General features: G+C 33.2%; 1 protein-coding gene across 1 annotated transcript in view; it reads right to left on the bottom strand.

The window, feature by feature from the left end:
• The window catches only part of LOC149424677 (dynein axonemal heavy chain 7-like), a 39,909-nt gene extending 30,348 nt beyond the window's left edge, over positions 1–9,561 (bottom strand). The window contains exons 1-13 of the mRNA XM_089631089.1: positions 9,454–9,561; positions 8,311–8,460; positions 8,010–8,198; positions 7,807–7,935; positions 5,603–5,853; positions 4,491–4,712; positions 4,177–4,383; positions 3,293–3,470; positions 2,940–3,061; positions 2,376–2,660; positions 1,252–1,374; positions 984–1,137; positions 732–895 (exon numbers count right to left, since the gene is read on the bottom strand). Of these exons, the coding sequence (XP_089487215.1) occupies positions 732–895; positions 984–1,137; positions 1,252–1,374; positions 2,376–2,660; positions 2,940–3,061; positions 3,293–3,470; positions 4,177–4,383; positions 4,491–4,712; positions 5,603–5,853; positions 7,807–7,935; positions 8,010–8,198; positions 8,311–8,460; positions 9,454–9,561 (2,282 nt within the window). The remainder of the gene's footprint in view (positions 1–731; positions 896–983; positions 1,138–1,251; positions 1,375–2,375; positions 2,661–2,939; positions 3,062–3,292; positions 3,471–4,176; positions 4,384–4,490; positions 4,713–5,602; positions 5,854–7,806; positions 7,936–8,009; positions 8,199–8,310; positions 8,461–9,453) is intronic.
• Between the last annotated feature and the right edge of the window lie 3,839 nt (positions 9,562–13,400).

The raw sequence follows: 13,400 nt of genomic DNA, 5'->3' as shown, positions 1-13,400 counted from the left end.
GCTCTGTAGCAAGAAATAAATTATTTAAAATCACATAATTACAGAAAATACTTTTGTCAAAGTCATAACTAAACCCTACTTTATTATAAAAAACCACTTATTTTTTATTGTGATAATCTATGTCGACAACAATAATTAAAAAAGCAGACACAGAAACAAAAACAAATATATAATTATGAATCTATGAGAATTAACAATATATTATTATGGGTGTAAGGTGGTACATATAAGAAATAGAATGATATCCTATTCAAATTACAAAATTAACAAGTAATATTATTTATTTTTTGGAATAACTTAGTGAGTAAAACCTCATATTGTAATATTTAATTATTGAAGATAATATTAGCGATTCCTAAACGAAAATCTGAAACAGAAAAATCAGAAAAAGATACCGAATAAAAATGTGCGGTGAGAAAAATGAACACAATGTTGATAGTTCTTCTTCGGAGTATGATACACTTAAAAATGACCGAAGGAGATAGGGTCCCATTAGCTCAGTTGGTAGAGCGGTGCCCCGGCAAGGTAAGGGTCCTGGGTTAGGGTCCTAGATGTGACCGTATCTTTTTCTGATTTTTCTGTTTCAGATTTTCATTTAGGAATCGCTAATATTGTCTTCAATAATTAAATCATATTATGTATATTTTAAAATTATTACAAAATTCAAAGTCATTTTGGTCAATTAGAGCGACATTCGAATACATATTAAAAGGCGTAATGTTTTTTAATACCTGGGGAAATAGAGACGTTTCTTCTCAAGATATGCATTCAGGCCGTACTGGATGACTTCAAGAAGAACGTTGCACTTCCTCAAGCGTTCAGCCATTTTCTCTATTTCTACTACATCCAAGACCCGGGGCTCTGTGAACACTTGCTTCATGATTTCTTTCCAAACCTACAAACAAACAAACACAAACTATTATATTATAATATCTTGTAAGATACAAATTTATCTAATCTTAAATATCTTTGAATTTCTTCACCTTATCCACAGCGCCAAATTTCCTTCCCTCTTCCGGCATCTGCTGTTGAATATCCGGAGATGAGAAAATAGGTTCAAGATACATCCAGGTCATCTGGACCTTGAGCCATTCGTCCATTATCTCCTGCAATAGTTGCAGCTTGGCCTCCCATGCACTTGAAATTAAATTAGCAAAGTGTTTAACTGTAATACCATACTTAACGCATTTTTCCTATGTTCGCAAACCATGAAAACAATAATCGATAACACAGTTCTGACAAGTTACCCACTTTATAATAGTTTCAAAAGGTTTGATGTATGGTGAGTTTTTCATTGTTTGTGTTTTCACGAGGTGGTCATCAAGCAATAGCTGAATGTCGTCCACGCCAGAAACAATGTACGTCCCAGTATCTCTGTAATAAACAATTTAATAATAAAACATTTCAAATGACAGGGACCACTTTAAATTTTATTTTTACGAGGAAGGCAATCTAAAATATAGCCAATAATTTATTATTATTTATAACATAACATCACAGGAATGGAAAAAAAACAGAGATGACAGGGAAAGGAGAGCATGTTCCACATGAGTACAGCAATGACAAATATGTAAGATAAAAATGTACAAAAGGAAGATAAAGCCTGAGCAAGGATTCGATAAGGTTCGAGAATTGAGTCTTATTAATACAAAATAATACAAGATATCAAATTATAACAGTATGCAAAATAATTTATTATTTTCCTAATTATTCTATAAGATGAGCTCCAGGGCCTCGAGAAGTTATTCCACTTGAACAACGAGTGGTTCGACCCACTTGTCGTTCGAGTGGAATGACTTTTAACATTTGGCGTAGGTAAGTAATACCTTCGACGAGACTCAAGAATAAGAACGTCGACCAATGTATGTACTTTCGATGGGGATTGCGAGCGGCCTGGATTGGAGAATCGATACCCTGGAGCTCTTGTTTATGGAAGGAGTAAGTACATATATACAAAAAGAAAATAATGCTTGAAAGATGGTGTGTATTCAATATTCAAAGACTTAATAAATAACTACAAACGTAATTCAACATACAAATTAACATAATTCAACATTCAAATTAACTACAAATATAATTCAATAAACACAATTTTAGAGAATTAGTATTATAACAATAAAACATTAATAGTAATAAATTAATAATACATGATAAAAACATTTATTTGTCTGTAGATTATTAGTTTGTTACATGTTTTTACATCATATGGTCATCATGGTTTGTTAATAACTACAAAAAGGTCACTGCTCAATTGTTCATTACATAATACATATTACATTAATAATACACTAAAGTATACAAATTAATTGTTTCAAGAAAAAATCTTTCATCACAAAGTTACTATCTACTTGCCAAAATATTCTTAAAAAATCTACCTGTAAGGCAAAATGTCGAAGGTCAAATCTTCCCATTCATTCATCATTTTATCCAAATTCCTTTCCAAGCTATTTTCCTTGGTCGCGCCCTCAGAAATGGACTCAAATTTGGAAATGTAATCTACGAGGCCAAAGTCGATGATCTTCTGCAACGTCAATTCATCGTCGACTACAATCTCGAAACCAACTATTTGCGAAATCTTCTCCCAATGTCTGGGTTTCATTCCCGGATTTCCCAGTGTGCTAATAATAGGCAAATTCTCACGGAACTCCTCAATTTTTTCCCTGAAAAATTAGAAAAATATTATTCTCATCTGTCATTATTACAAAAACAAACTAAAAAAAAACTAAAATAATGTAACATAAACAAAATCTTATAATATATAAAAATTCAGACTGCGTAAGTTTGTACTCGAAATAGTTGACCGATATCGCTGAAAATTTCAAAGTTTGTTTTTATTAGTGCCAGGAATGTTTAGAGAGTAGTTTGAAAGTTAGAAGAAGTGTGGGACACCCGAGGAATACGCTGATTTTGACATTAATATGTACATAGTGTCACTTTACCTAACATCTTTAGCCAGTCTACATGCTTCTGGTATGTCAGAAAATGTTTTTTCCAGTTTATAAATTGTTTTGAAATAGTAACCAACGTCCGTTTCAATTTCTTCAGGCTCAAATGTGCCCACCTGGATGAAAACAACAACAAAAATCATTTTGAATACAGAAAAAACGTTCACATAGTGAGCAAACATGAAACCGCTTGAATGTGCTACCCAACGGGCTACCTCGAAGTAATATAGTGTGATAATAGATGAGTTGGCAACAATATCACATCTGTTCTATACTTCTCGTAACAGTTTATTAACGTTCACATTATCCAAACAAAATGAAAATACTGAAAAGAATTATAAAATTACCCGACTATTGAGCCATTTATCGAGCTTGGTCAGGAACTCATCTGCACTGTCGTAAAGCTTTTTGAATGGAGAAAGTTTATCACTTATTTGCTTGCGAAGTGGATATTGAGACAATTCCCACCCAAAAGATGTCTCCTCTTCATTAAACTGATCTATTTTGGTAAGAGCTAAATTCAACCTAAAATCATACACAAAGAATGAACAACAAACACACATTCATCGACACTTAGGACGGGTTGTTTCGGAGAATTTGAACATTTCATCAAATTTCAACGTTCATTTTCGGGTTCTGTGAAAGTCCTATTCAAGTTCTGTTACTATATTATTGTAGGCTAGTTGCTTGAAAACTGAAATAAAAACAGAACTTGAAAAAATCTTTCACAGAACTTGAAAATGAACGTTGAAACTTGATTAATTGTTCAAATTCTCCGAAACAACCTGTCCTTAGAGTATCAAGTATCTCGAAGAGCGCGTTTCAGAAATGCATGCTCACAAGCGCCTCGTGTTTTGAACCACTTAAGTGAGTGACCTAGAGATGACGGTATAGCTTATATTTTGCAGTATGAGAATGTTTTAAAAGAAACCCAGTCCACTTGGTAAAAATTATGCAGTATGTCTTATCATCAAATGAGATGCTTTTCCACTAAAGCGATTTCTATTGCTATTCGATAGAAGCTCAATCAAGCTAGCGACTAAACATATCAGCTGACTGCGAAAGGTAAAAATAATTTAATATTAATTCATATTCTATATCTAATTTGTCTTTGTCACCTACCCAAATTTGGGTAATTATCGCTCAAGGGCATTAGCAGTGCTACCCAAATTTGGGTAGCCATCACTCGAATAGTTATACATATAATAAAAAAAATACAAAAGTGACCAACTTATCGCTTAGAGCCGTAGACCGCATGACGTATTTATCTAGCTCGTTCAATTCCCCCCAGTACTGAAACTCTTCCACCTGTTTGGCCATAACGGCCAATTCAGCAATGAATTTCGTGATACGAACTTTCAGCAACTCTTGGAACTCCACGGTCTTGACATCACAATTCTGCCTGCTCTCTTCCAGTACACTTGGCATTTTAGCATACCTAACATCATGAAGCACATTATTTGTATTAAAAGCTAATTAATAAATAAAACAGTGATGTAATTTATAATTGAAATATTCTATTAATTCAATAAAATATCGTAATACCATTGATAAGCATAACTATTTGCTTTGATTTCAGCAGGAGTAAATATAGTATAGTCTCCCAGAAATGTAATGTAGTTCATTATAAACCTCAACCGTTCTTCCATCTGGCTAAGAATTTTTTCCTCAACTTCTAAGCAATATCTGATGATTTCCATTAACGCCGCTGTGTCAGGCGGTGTTGCTAGAAGTGTGGTCGCTATAGTAAGGTACTCATTACCAATCCTAAAATATTATAAAATTACATTAAAATACATTAAACATTCCTTTCAGAATTTGATTCTGCGCAAAGGAGGGCGATCCGTCTGATTGACAATCTATCGTTAACAGACCGATTGCCATCTCTAATGCATTGACGAAATGTAGGCATACTGAGTTTGTTCCAAAGGTATTTCAATGGAGCCTGCTCTAAGGCGTATTGATCCCCTGTGGACCGGTGCATATATGTGAAACGTACAAGAGCGGAACACACGTTCACAGTTGGCTTCATGAGAATGGGTCTATTCGTTGACTTGTTTTTGTATAAGTCGGATCGTATTTGGAACGAGCCATCGGCATCTGTTTTCCTCCTTCATATCTTTGGCTCAAGATCCGCACTAATAAATACCTTACTACAGCCCCTACCTTAATACTTACCTACTTTACTCACTTACCTACTTACTCTCTAATGTCATTTCACAATCAAATGCCACATATATTTGTAATTCTTTTTTTTTAATATTTTAACTGTGACATGTTATCATTGTTTATGGTATATTTATACCGTTGATATTAAATAAATAAATAAATACCACAGCCTCTACTCTAAAATGCTGTCCAGCCGGGTGGCGATATAGTACCGAATAGAACCCTCACAGAACTTGAAAATCAACACTGAAATTTGATGAATTGTTAAATTCCGTGAAACAACCCGTCCTTAATGTTTGCCGCTAGGCAGATCATATTAATTTAAAATGCAAATTCAGCCTTTGTGCCTACATATATTTATGAACTTGTTATTGAGTTTGTACCTAGTTAAAAAGAGTACTCTGCGCATCCAATATTCTATACAAGTCAACAGGAATGTGGTGGAAAGGAATTACGTCCAAATATAATATATACTTTTGTAAACTTACTCTTTCACCATGTTTTGGTAGTCTGCAGTCATTCTTTCTAATATTTGATTAGCGAAGGAAGAAGCAGCATTTTTGAGGGCATTCATCAACTCGGCCCTTTGAATTTTGTACATCCCCATCACTACGACCTGTTGAATCTTTATTGGTATTTCTGCTGCCAAATTAACATATGTTACGGCTATTTCGCAATATTCCTCGAATTTCTTCGGAGGATCTTCGACTTCGAGAAATTCCGTAACCAACTCTTGTGTCTGCAATATGTACAAATTAATGTTTCAAAAGTTTATTTTAATAAACATACAGCGCAGTGTGTTACAATAAACATAATAAATTAGAAAATTATTCATTACTGTGGCAACTCCAAGCTCATTCACTTTGTCTTGTTGTTTGTTGTCAGAAATCCACCTGTTTCACTAGTTTTCCAAGGTTTTATAGTTCATTACAAACATTAAAGTCCAATGAAAACCAGCACAAGTAATTTTTAATTTATAGCTAGCGGACCGCGTAAAGCTTCGCTATTGCTAATGTCTTTCTCGAGCGTCTCTGACTTCTTCTATACCACAATGTTACTGTTAAAAAACTACATTACATTGACTTTAAAAACTACATTCTACAATTGAGTTGGGCAGTTTTGTTACAAAAATACCCTTTTTCGCATATTAGCCTCGAAACATTTTTATTTGTAAATCAATTATAATATTTTTGTATATTTAATAAAAATAAAAAATTTATTTCAACATATTCTCCATATCTTATACCGGTGCAGAGATATGGCGTTAAGTATTTCTCGGGCGTCCCCGACTTCTTATACCATTCAAACCACTCTCTAAACACTCCCAGGCACTAATAAGAACAAATTATCGGTTCACTACTTTCGAGTTTTGCTAGCACAAACATACGCAAGCTGAATTTTTATGTATCAAGAAGATTTGATCTATAAATTTTGTTTTGATTTAACATCTAATAAATATGTATTTTGATACATAAATTGCAAAAATACCTTTAAAAAATCGCCTTTCATGAAATTATCTTCCTTGCAAAGCATTAAACAAACAAACAAAAAAGTTTACATAAAGTTGTCTTAGGATGATTGATTCACAGAATTTGAACAATAATTCATCAAATTTCAAAGTTATTTTTATTTTCTATTATTATTTCAGTTAAGTGAAACAACTGGCCAATAATGACATAATAACAGAACTTGAATAGAACCTTTACAGAACTTGAAAACTTAATTTTAAATTTGATAATAGTTCTAATTCTTTGAAACAACCCGTCCTTAGAACATGATGTAGAATCATCTCCTTTTGGAAAGTACCACTAATTTCTGAACAGTTTAATCAAAGTCAAAAATATATATTTGCATCATTATTCTTTTTTTAAATATGCATTTTCCTGAGCCATCTTGGTGTTGCCATTTAAAACATTTTTAACAATTCCAGCGCCCTCAATTTTTGTCTACATTATTTTGCTAAACTGTACCACTTACTACTTTTATACTAGGTAGATTGGTACTGTTATTAGAGTATTTTGTATAAGCCATAGACATTCACATTGATAGACTTGCCCTATCATGAAATCTGGGTAATGTTTCAATGAGCTGGTGGCAAACCATGTGACCACATTTTTGGAACCTCCCGGTTCGAGGTTGCTTTCAATAAACTACGACATCAGTCGTACACTGACCGCCGAAGAGCGCACATTGAAATAACCAGATATTACGCAAAAAAACAAAAAGTTCACTAAAGTAAGGCAAAAGTTTGCAGCACAGTACATTGTGGCACTTTTCTATGCAGGTTCTGAATGTTAGTTTTTAAACAAACCGCCTGGCGTAGCAATGCTAAAAATGAGTGAGATGGGTAAATTATAACACATTTGTAAAAGTGTCTAACTAAATAGTGTAACAAAATAATCCATTTTGGAAACAAGCCTGAATTTTTGTTTACCCGATTTGTGTTTGTAGTTAAGTTTATTAGGCAACCAGCAATTTGCGTGCCATTGTAAAAAGGACTAGTAATTCGTAAGCAGATTTTATTTTTGAGGAATGAATAGTGATATTACAATGCAAGTTGCCTGTAAACCGTCAGATTCATGAGGTCATGTCGCCTCCCACGCTCCCCGCAAATTGGTTTACTCTACAAATTTGAATGTCTCTAGTAAAAGATCATTAGTAAAATTGTAAAGAAATTAATAAATTATTTTACCTCTCCATTGATCAAGCACACATATTCATCAAAGTCCTGTACTCTTAGTTCCGGTCCAATGCGCTGGTCATCCAGGAGTAAACCTACATTTTCAATGCAATCCGACATGTAGTCCATATCGATGACAGGCTGAAAAGGGGTATTAGTTGTTCAATATTAAATTGCAAAAAAATGATACTCAATATTTTCTTGTAGATACCCACTTTTAAACAAACTATATCACCAGTGAAATCTTGGTAGAGCGTTGTTTCCAATCTCGGTATAGATAAACAGCTTTGCATCATAGCTTGGTACATGGATAAAATTACTTCTTTGACTTTTTTAAATGGTGGATCGAAAGCAATCAATCCATTTACAAACACAAGACTTATAAAAAATCCATTGTTTGTGCCCTAAAAGAATATTAACAAATTTCATATACATATTATATTGCGTAGATTTGTTCAATTTATATTTTGAAGCTCAATGTTACACACAATATTCAATGTAAAAATATAAGATTACCCCGACATCCATAATATACTTGGTGTATTCTTGTATAGACTTGAGGCACAGAGTTTGAAGGTTATAGGTCATAATGCAGGAAAGGCAATCGTAGAATCGCTTCATCCTTCTTGGCTGATTGATACCTGGTATCAATTTCTTCTTATTTCCCTGCAGTTATAAAAATAATACACGTAAATCCAATCGCTGCCAATTCTGTACCATATAAGTCTAGATAAACTAGATGTCTAAATAAAATCTTGATTTATAATCACAATTAACGCTTGGTGGGGATTGGGTTAAGTTTGTGTTTAGCGCCATCTATATGAAGAGAGTCGAGATATCGTGAGACAAATCTGAAAGCATGTATTATTGTTTGGGGAAGCGACGACTCGGAATTCTGAATTTACGGGTTAATTAATATTTATGCACACATCGATCCTGAGACACGTGTAATGTTTTTGTTAATACTGTGGTAATACAAGTAATGTAATATGTTGCGGCGCTAATACAAGATGCGAATAAATGTCTACAAGTGTTAAATCGAGCTCACAAAGAGATATCCATGATGACATAGATAATTATCAATAGTACAAGTCTCTGATCCTTTGATTTAAGGGAAAACGGGTAATTCAAGTAAAAGGAATGGATTTCAAAAGCTTTTAAATATTTCATAATCAATTATAACTACATTATTGTGTATAAAATTGTAATAAAAATACTCACTTGAATGAAAACATTTTGAATACTGGGTACCCACTTGTAGTTTAATACAGAAACAGCTGATTCAATGTGACGTTTACATATAAAATGGAAATCTATTACTCCGTATGCCGCTTTCACTTCTATTATGTCTTGCAAGCTGACGAGCCTCAGGTCACTGCAGTTAAAATCTCATTATAATGGTATTGTAACTCATGAAATATAAATTTGTATAGAAAAAGCTGTGTGAGAAATGTATTATGTTCCGGCCCAGTATACATTATTCATGTAGGTGTAGACATCTAAGTTGACGGACCCAAAACCTGGCGGAGCTCTACAACTGGGAGGGCATCAATAAAAAACCATCTAATAGGACTCTATATTTCAATATGATGTTTCTTAACAGTCTTTATTTGTAAAATGTACCTAGTGGCGCCATCTATTCGCAAGCTATGATAATACTAGCAGTAAATCTAATACAGCAGCAGAATTTGCAAAAGGGTGGCTGTGTTTTTGCCTAATCTTCTCCAAATTTGGCCATTGAGCGATTCTGGGAGTGTATTTGGCCATACCAGTTATTGGTATCACAAACACCATAAACATAATCAAAAAAAAAAAAAAATTAATTTAACGTGTTCGGCATTGTAAAACTGTACTCAAAAAATGCACTACTCAATTTTAAAGAAAAATATGAGTACCTTGCTGAACAACACACCTACACTACAAGGAGGAAATCTTCAAATCTACTAAACATTCCAAAATAAAATACATCTTTCGGCCAGAAAAACCACCATTTCCATGGTATAAAATTATATAATGCCCTTCCTTTTGAAATTAAAAACACCATGGATATAGAAAAGTTTTAAAAAGACATCAAATTATGGCTAACTAAACATGAAGATGAGAAAATCATTAAATTTATGAAGTAACCCCAACGCAACCTGCAGACAACAAACAAATACTTTTTGCTTAATTTATTTTATGTTTTGTGGGAACCAACAAATTCGAAAATGAGGAAATCATGATCTACACACATACAACAACCTACAGTCCGCCTCGGAACAGGAATACCTAGTGAGGAGGACTGAGAACAAACTACATCACTTTATATCTTTATGTTACTTAATATTGTATCTTTTTACTTTACTTTATATTGCCGTTAAATAAAAAAAATATATATATATATAGGGTTTTCCAATAAAAGGTGCTATTTTGAATAGCCCGCTATTTCGGTAGATGTTACTTTTGAAGCTGTCATTTTTTGACATTTGACAAGTAGAAACTACGCCATAAATAAAAATGGAAGGATACACGCTTCAACAACGCATTGAAATTATTAAAATTCACTTGAGTGAATCAAATGCAAATCATCTTGAGTGATGAGGCCCATTTCCACCTCGGTGGCTTCGTCAACAAGCAAAATTGTCGCATCTGGGGCTCGGAAAAGCCCAAGAGTTATTGGTGAAAAGCCTCTTTATCCTCAACGTGTGACTGTTTGGTGCGGTTTATGGTCCGGCGGAGTCATTGGACCTTACTTTTTCGAAAATAAGGCTGGAGCAACTGTTACGGTGAATGGATTGCGCTATCGAGAGATGATTAATGATTTTTTATGGCCGGAATTGGATGGTATAGATTTGGACAGCGTTTACTTTCAACAAGACGCCGCTACGTGCCACACAAGCAACGAAACCATTGATCTTTTACGATTGATTATCAAAATAACATCTCTTATTGGAAAACCCTGCATATATATATTTTTTTATATTTAGCATAAACATTTTAAACAGAACTCTTACTTGAATTGATCCCACCAGATATCCAGTACTTGAGCAATACATGGGTTAACGCTGTGCAAATTCAGCAGTAGAAACTTTTTGGTCATTTGAATTTTTTGTCGAACAGATGGATCCCAATTTTGCAACTCCATCCTTTCAGGTGTTAAGCTCTCCGAAACAGATTCTACCTAGTTGAGTAATGCATGATGTAAGACAAATGTGCAGATACGGAATTACCAAAGTCTGTATTCATTTTATTCAATTATTAACCACTCAGAACATTAGAACGTCAAAAGACGTAAATATGATAATAGCGGTCAAGACATTAGAACGTCTTTTCACGTAAACGCGCGAGATTTTACAAAAATCGATTTATTTCCATCACTAGTATACGGATTGCCATGATTTAAAAAACAGAGTATCGATAATGAATAACGCTACGCGTCTGTATTCAACAATATCTATGGAACGTAGAACTGCATTATCTAAGCCGATTGAATCTGTCATCTTGTTCATTCATAATTTATTGGGTTTCTAAATAATTTATTAAAAATATTTTAGTTTGGACGGTTAATATTTTGAGGTGACTAATAGTTTTTAATTATATTTCTTCAATATATAAAGTGTTATTTCTTTATGATACTCAGAAAAAAAGTACATTTTTCACGGCTTTGAAATAATGGTTATCGATTCTTACATATTTTTGACGTTTTAATAAAATATATATTTAGAAACGCAAATATTTACTTATAATAACACAATACAATAGTGGATTTCATAATCTTTCCAAAACATTTTTTAGAATGAGGCTACGTTTCCCAAGACGTGAGTTATGATGCTTTTAGCAAAACTCGTAAATAACACAAAAATTATCACGTTTTGACAGTTCTCAAAGGAACACATAGTATATAAATGTCTTTGTCTGAGAGGTTAAGGAATTTGTAATCTGAAACAACATTTCAACTTACTACATTTGGATCGCGTAAGACAAAATCCACAATGGCCTTTTTCATACTCATCATAAAGTCTTCTTTCATGTCTTCGGTTTCTCTGTTCAATATGGCGATCCATCTTCTTAATTTCTGGGATAGTAAATGGTGAACCCTGTAAAAGAAAATACAAAAAAAAAATTATCGTAGGTACTAATGCCAAGTTGTTTTGCAGAAATTCAAATGTAACATTGTCATCAAATGGTAATTCAGCACCATTTTGTTTTTTTGACATTAGACAGGTCTCTGCTAAATGCTAACTCTAGTTGAGTTTAAGCATTCTATAAAATTGTATTAACAGACAAGCTTAACAACATGAAAGTTCTCAATATAACAATTTGTTCAAAATCTGAAGCGGACTTAGGACGGGTTGTTTCGGAAAATTTGAACAATTCATCAAATTTCAACGTTCATTTCCGGGTTCTGTGAAAGTCCTATCCAAGTTCTGTTATTATATCATTATAGGCTAGTTGCTTGACAAAACTGAAATTAAAACAGAACTTGAAAAAATCTTTCACAGAACTTGAAAATGAATGTTGAAATTTGATGAATTGTTCAAATTCTCCGAAACAACCCGTCCTTAGTTGAAAAAGTTTTTTCACCGTATTTGGATAATTCATCAAATCTAGATGTTAATTTTCAAGTTTTGTAAAAGTTCTATTTGAGTTCTGTTATTATCGGCCAGTTGCTTCAAAGAACTGAAATAATAACGGAATTCGAATAGCACTTTCACGGAACATGAAAATTAATTTCGAAATTTGATGAATAGTTATATAATAATATTATATAATAATAAAATATATATATATAATAATAATAAACAGTAATACTCTTACCATTAATACAATTAAAACAAAATACATCACACACAGTATAACACAAAGAGGCCAACCTCCAACTAACATAGACCTATTACTACATGACTGTGAACAAACTTCATTTAATTGCCAATGCGAACGTTTAGAAAGGGTAAAACAAATAAAATACCTAGGGGTTATTATCGATACACACTTACGCTGGACTGACCACATTACTTTCATCACTAACAAACTAAAACGAGTCATGTACCTAATGAAGTCCATTAAAAACATTTTCCCTCTAACAATACTCAGATCCATATATTTTGCACTGTGTCAATCCATTGCCACTTATGGAATACTAGCTTGGGGAAGTGCTACAAGAATGACAATTGACCCAATTCAAAAAATTCAAAAGGCGATAATTAAAATAATCCTAAAAGTACCATTTGACACAGAATCAAGCGAAATTTACAAAACATTAGAAGTCTTGTCAATAAGACAACTTTACGCCAAATCTGCATTACTACACCTCCTCCAACATAAACTCCATATTCCAATTCAACCAAAAACCTCGTTAAAAACTAGATCCTTAACAAATAAAACACTAAACATACCGATAACACACACCACACACGGACAAAGACACTTTCAATACTACGCTACAAAACTGTTTAATTGTATGCCCATTACTCTGAAGCAACTACTAACTGCAAATACATCCGCAAACATTCACAAAAAACATATCACAGCCTGGATCAAAAACCAAGATATTTTATTTTTTCAAAACATAATAACTCCAAACCAAACATAACTAAACCATAAAAAGTGAAAAATAAATAAACACG

The sequence above is a fragment of the Hesperophylax consimilis genome, chromosome 4 (genome assembly GCF_061612785.1).
Source record: "Hesperophylax consimilis isolate HC1 chromosome 4, BYU_Hcon_1.0, whole genome shotgun sequence".
Lineage (NCBI taxonomy): Eukaryota > Metazoa > Arthropoda > Insecta > Trichoptera > Limnephilidae > Hesperophylax > Hesperophylax consimilis.
This window is presented reverse-complemented; position numbering and strand designations above follow the sequence as displayed.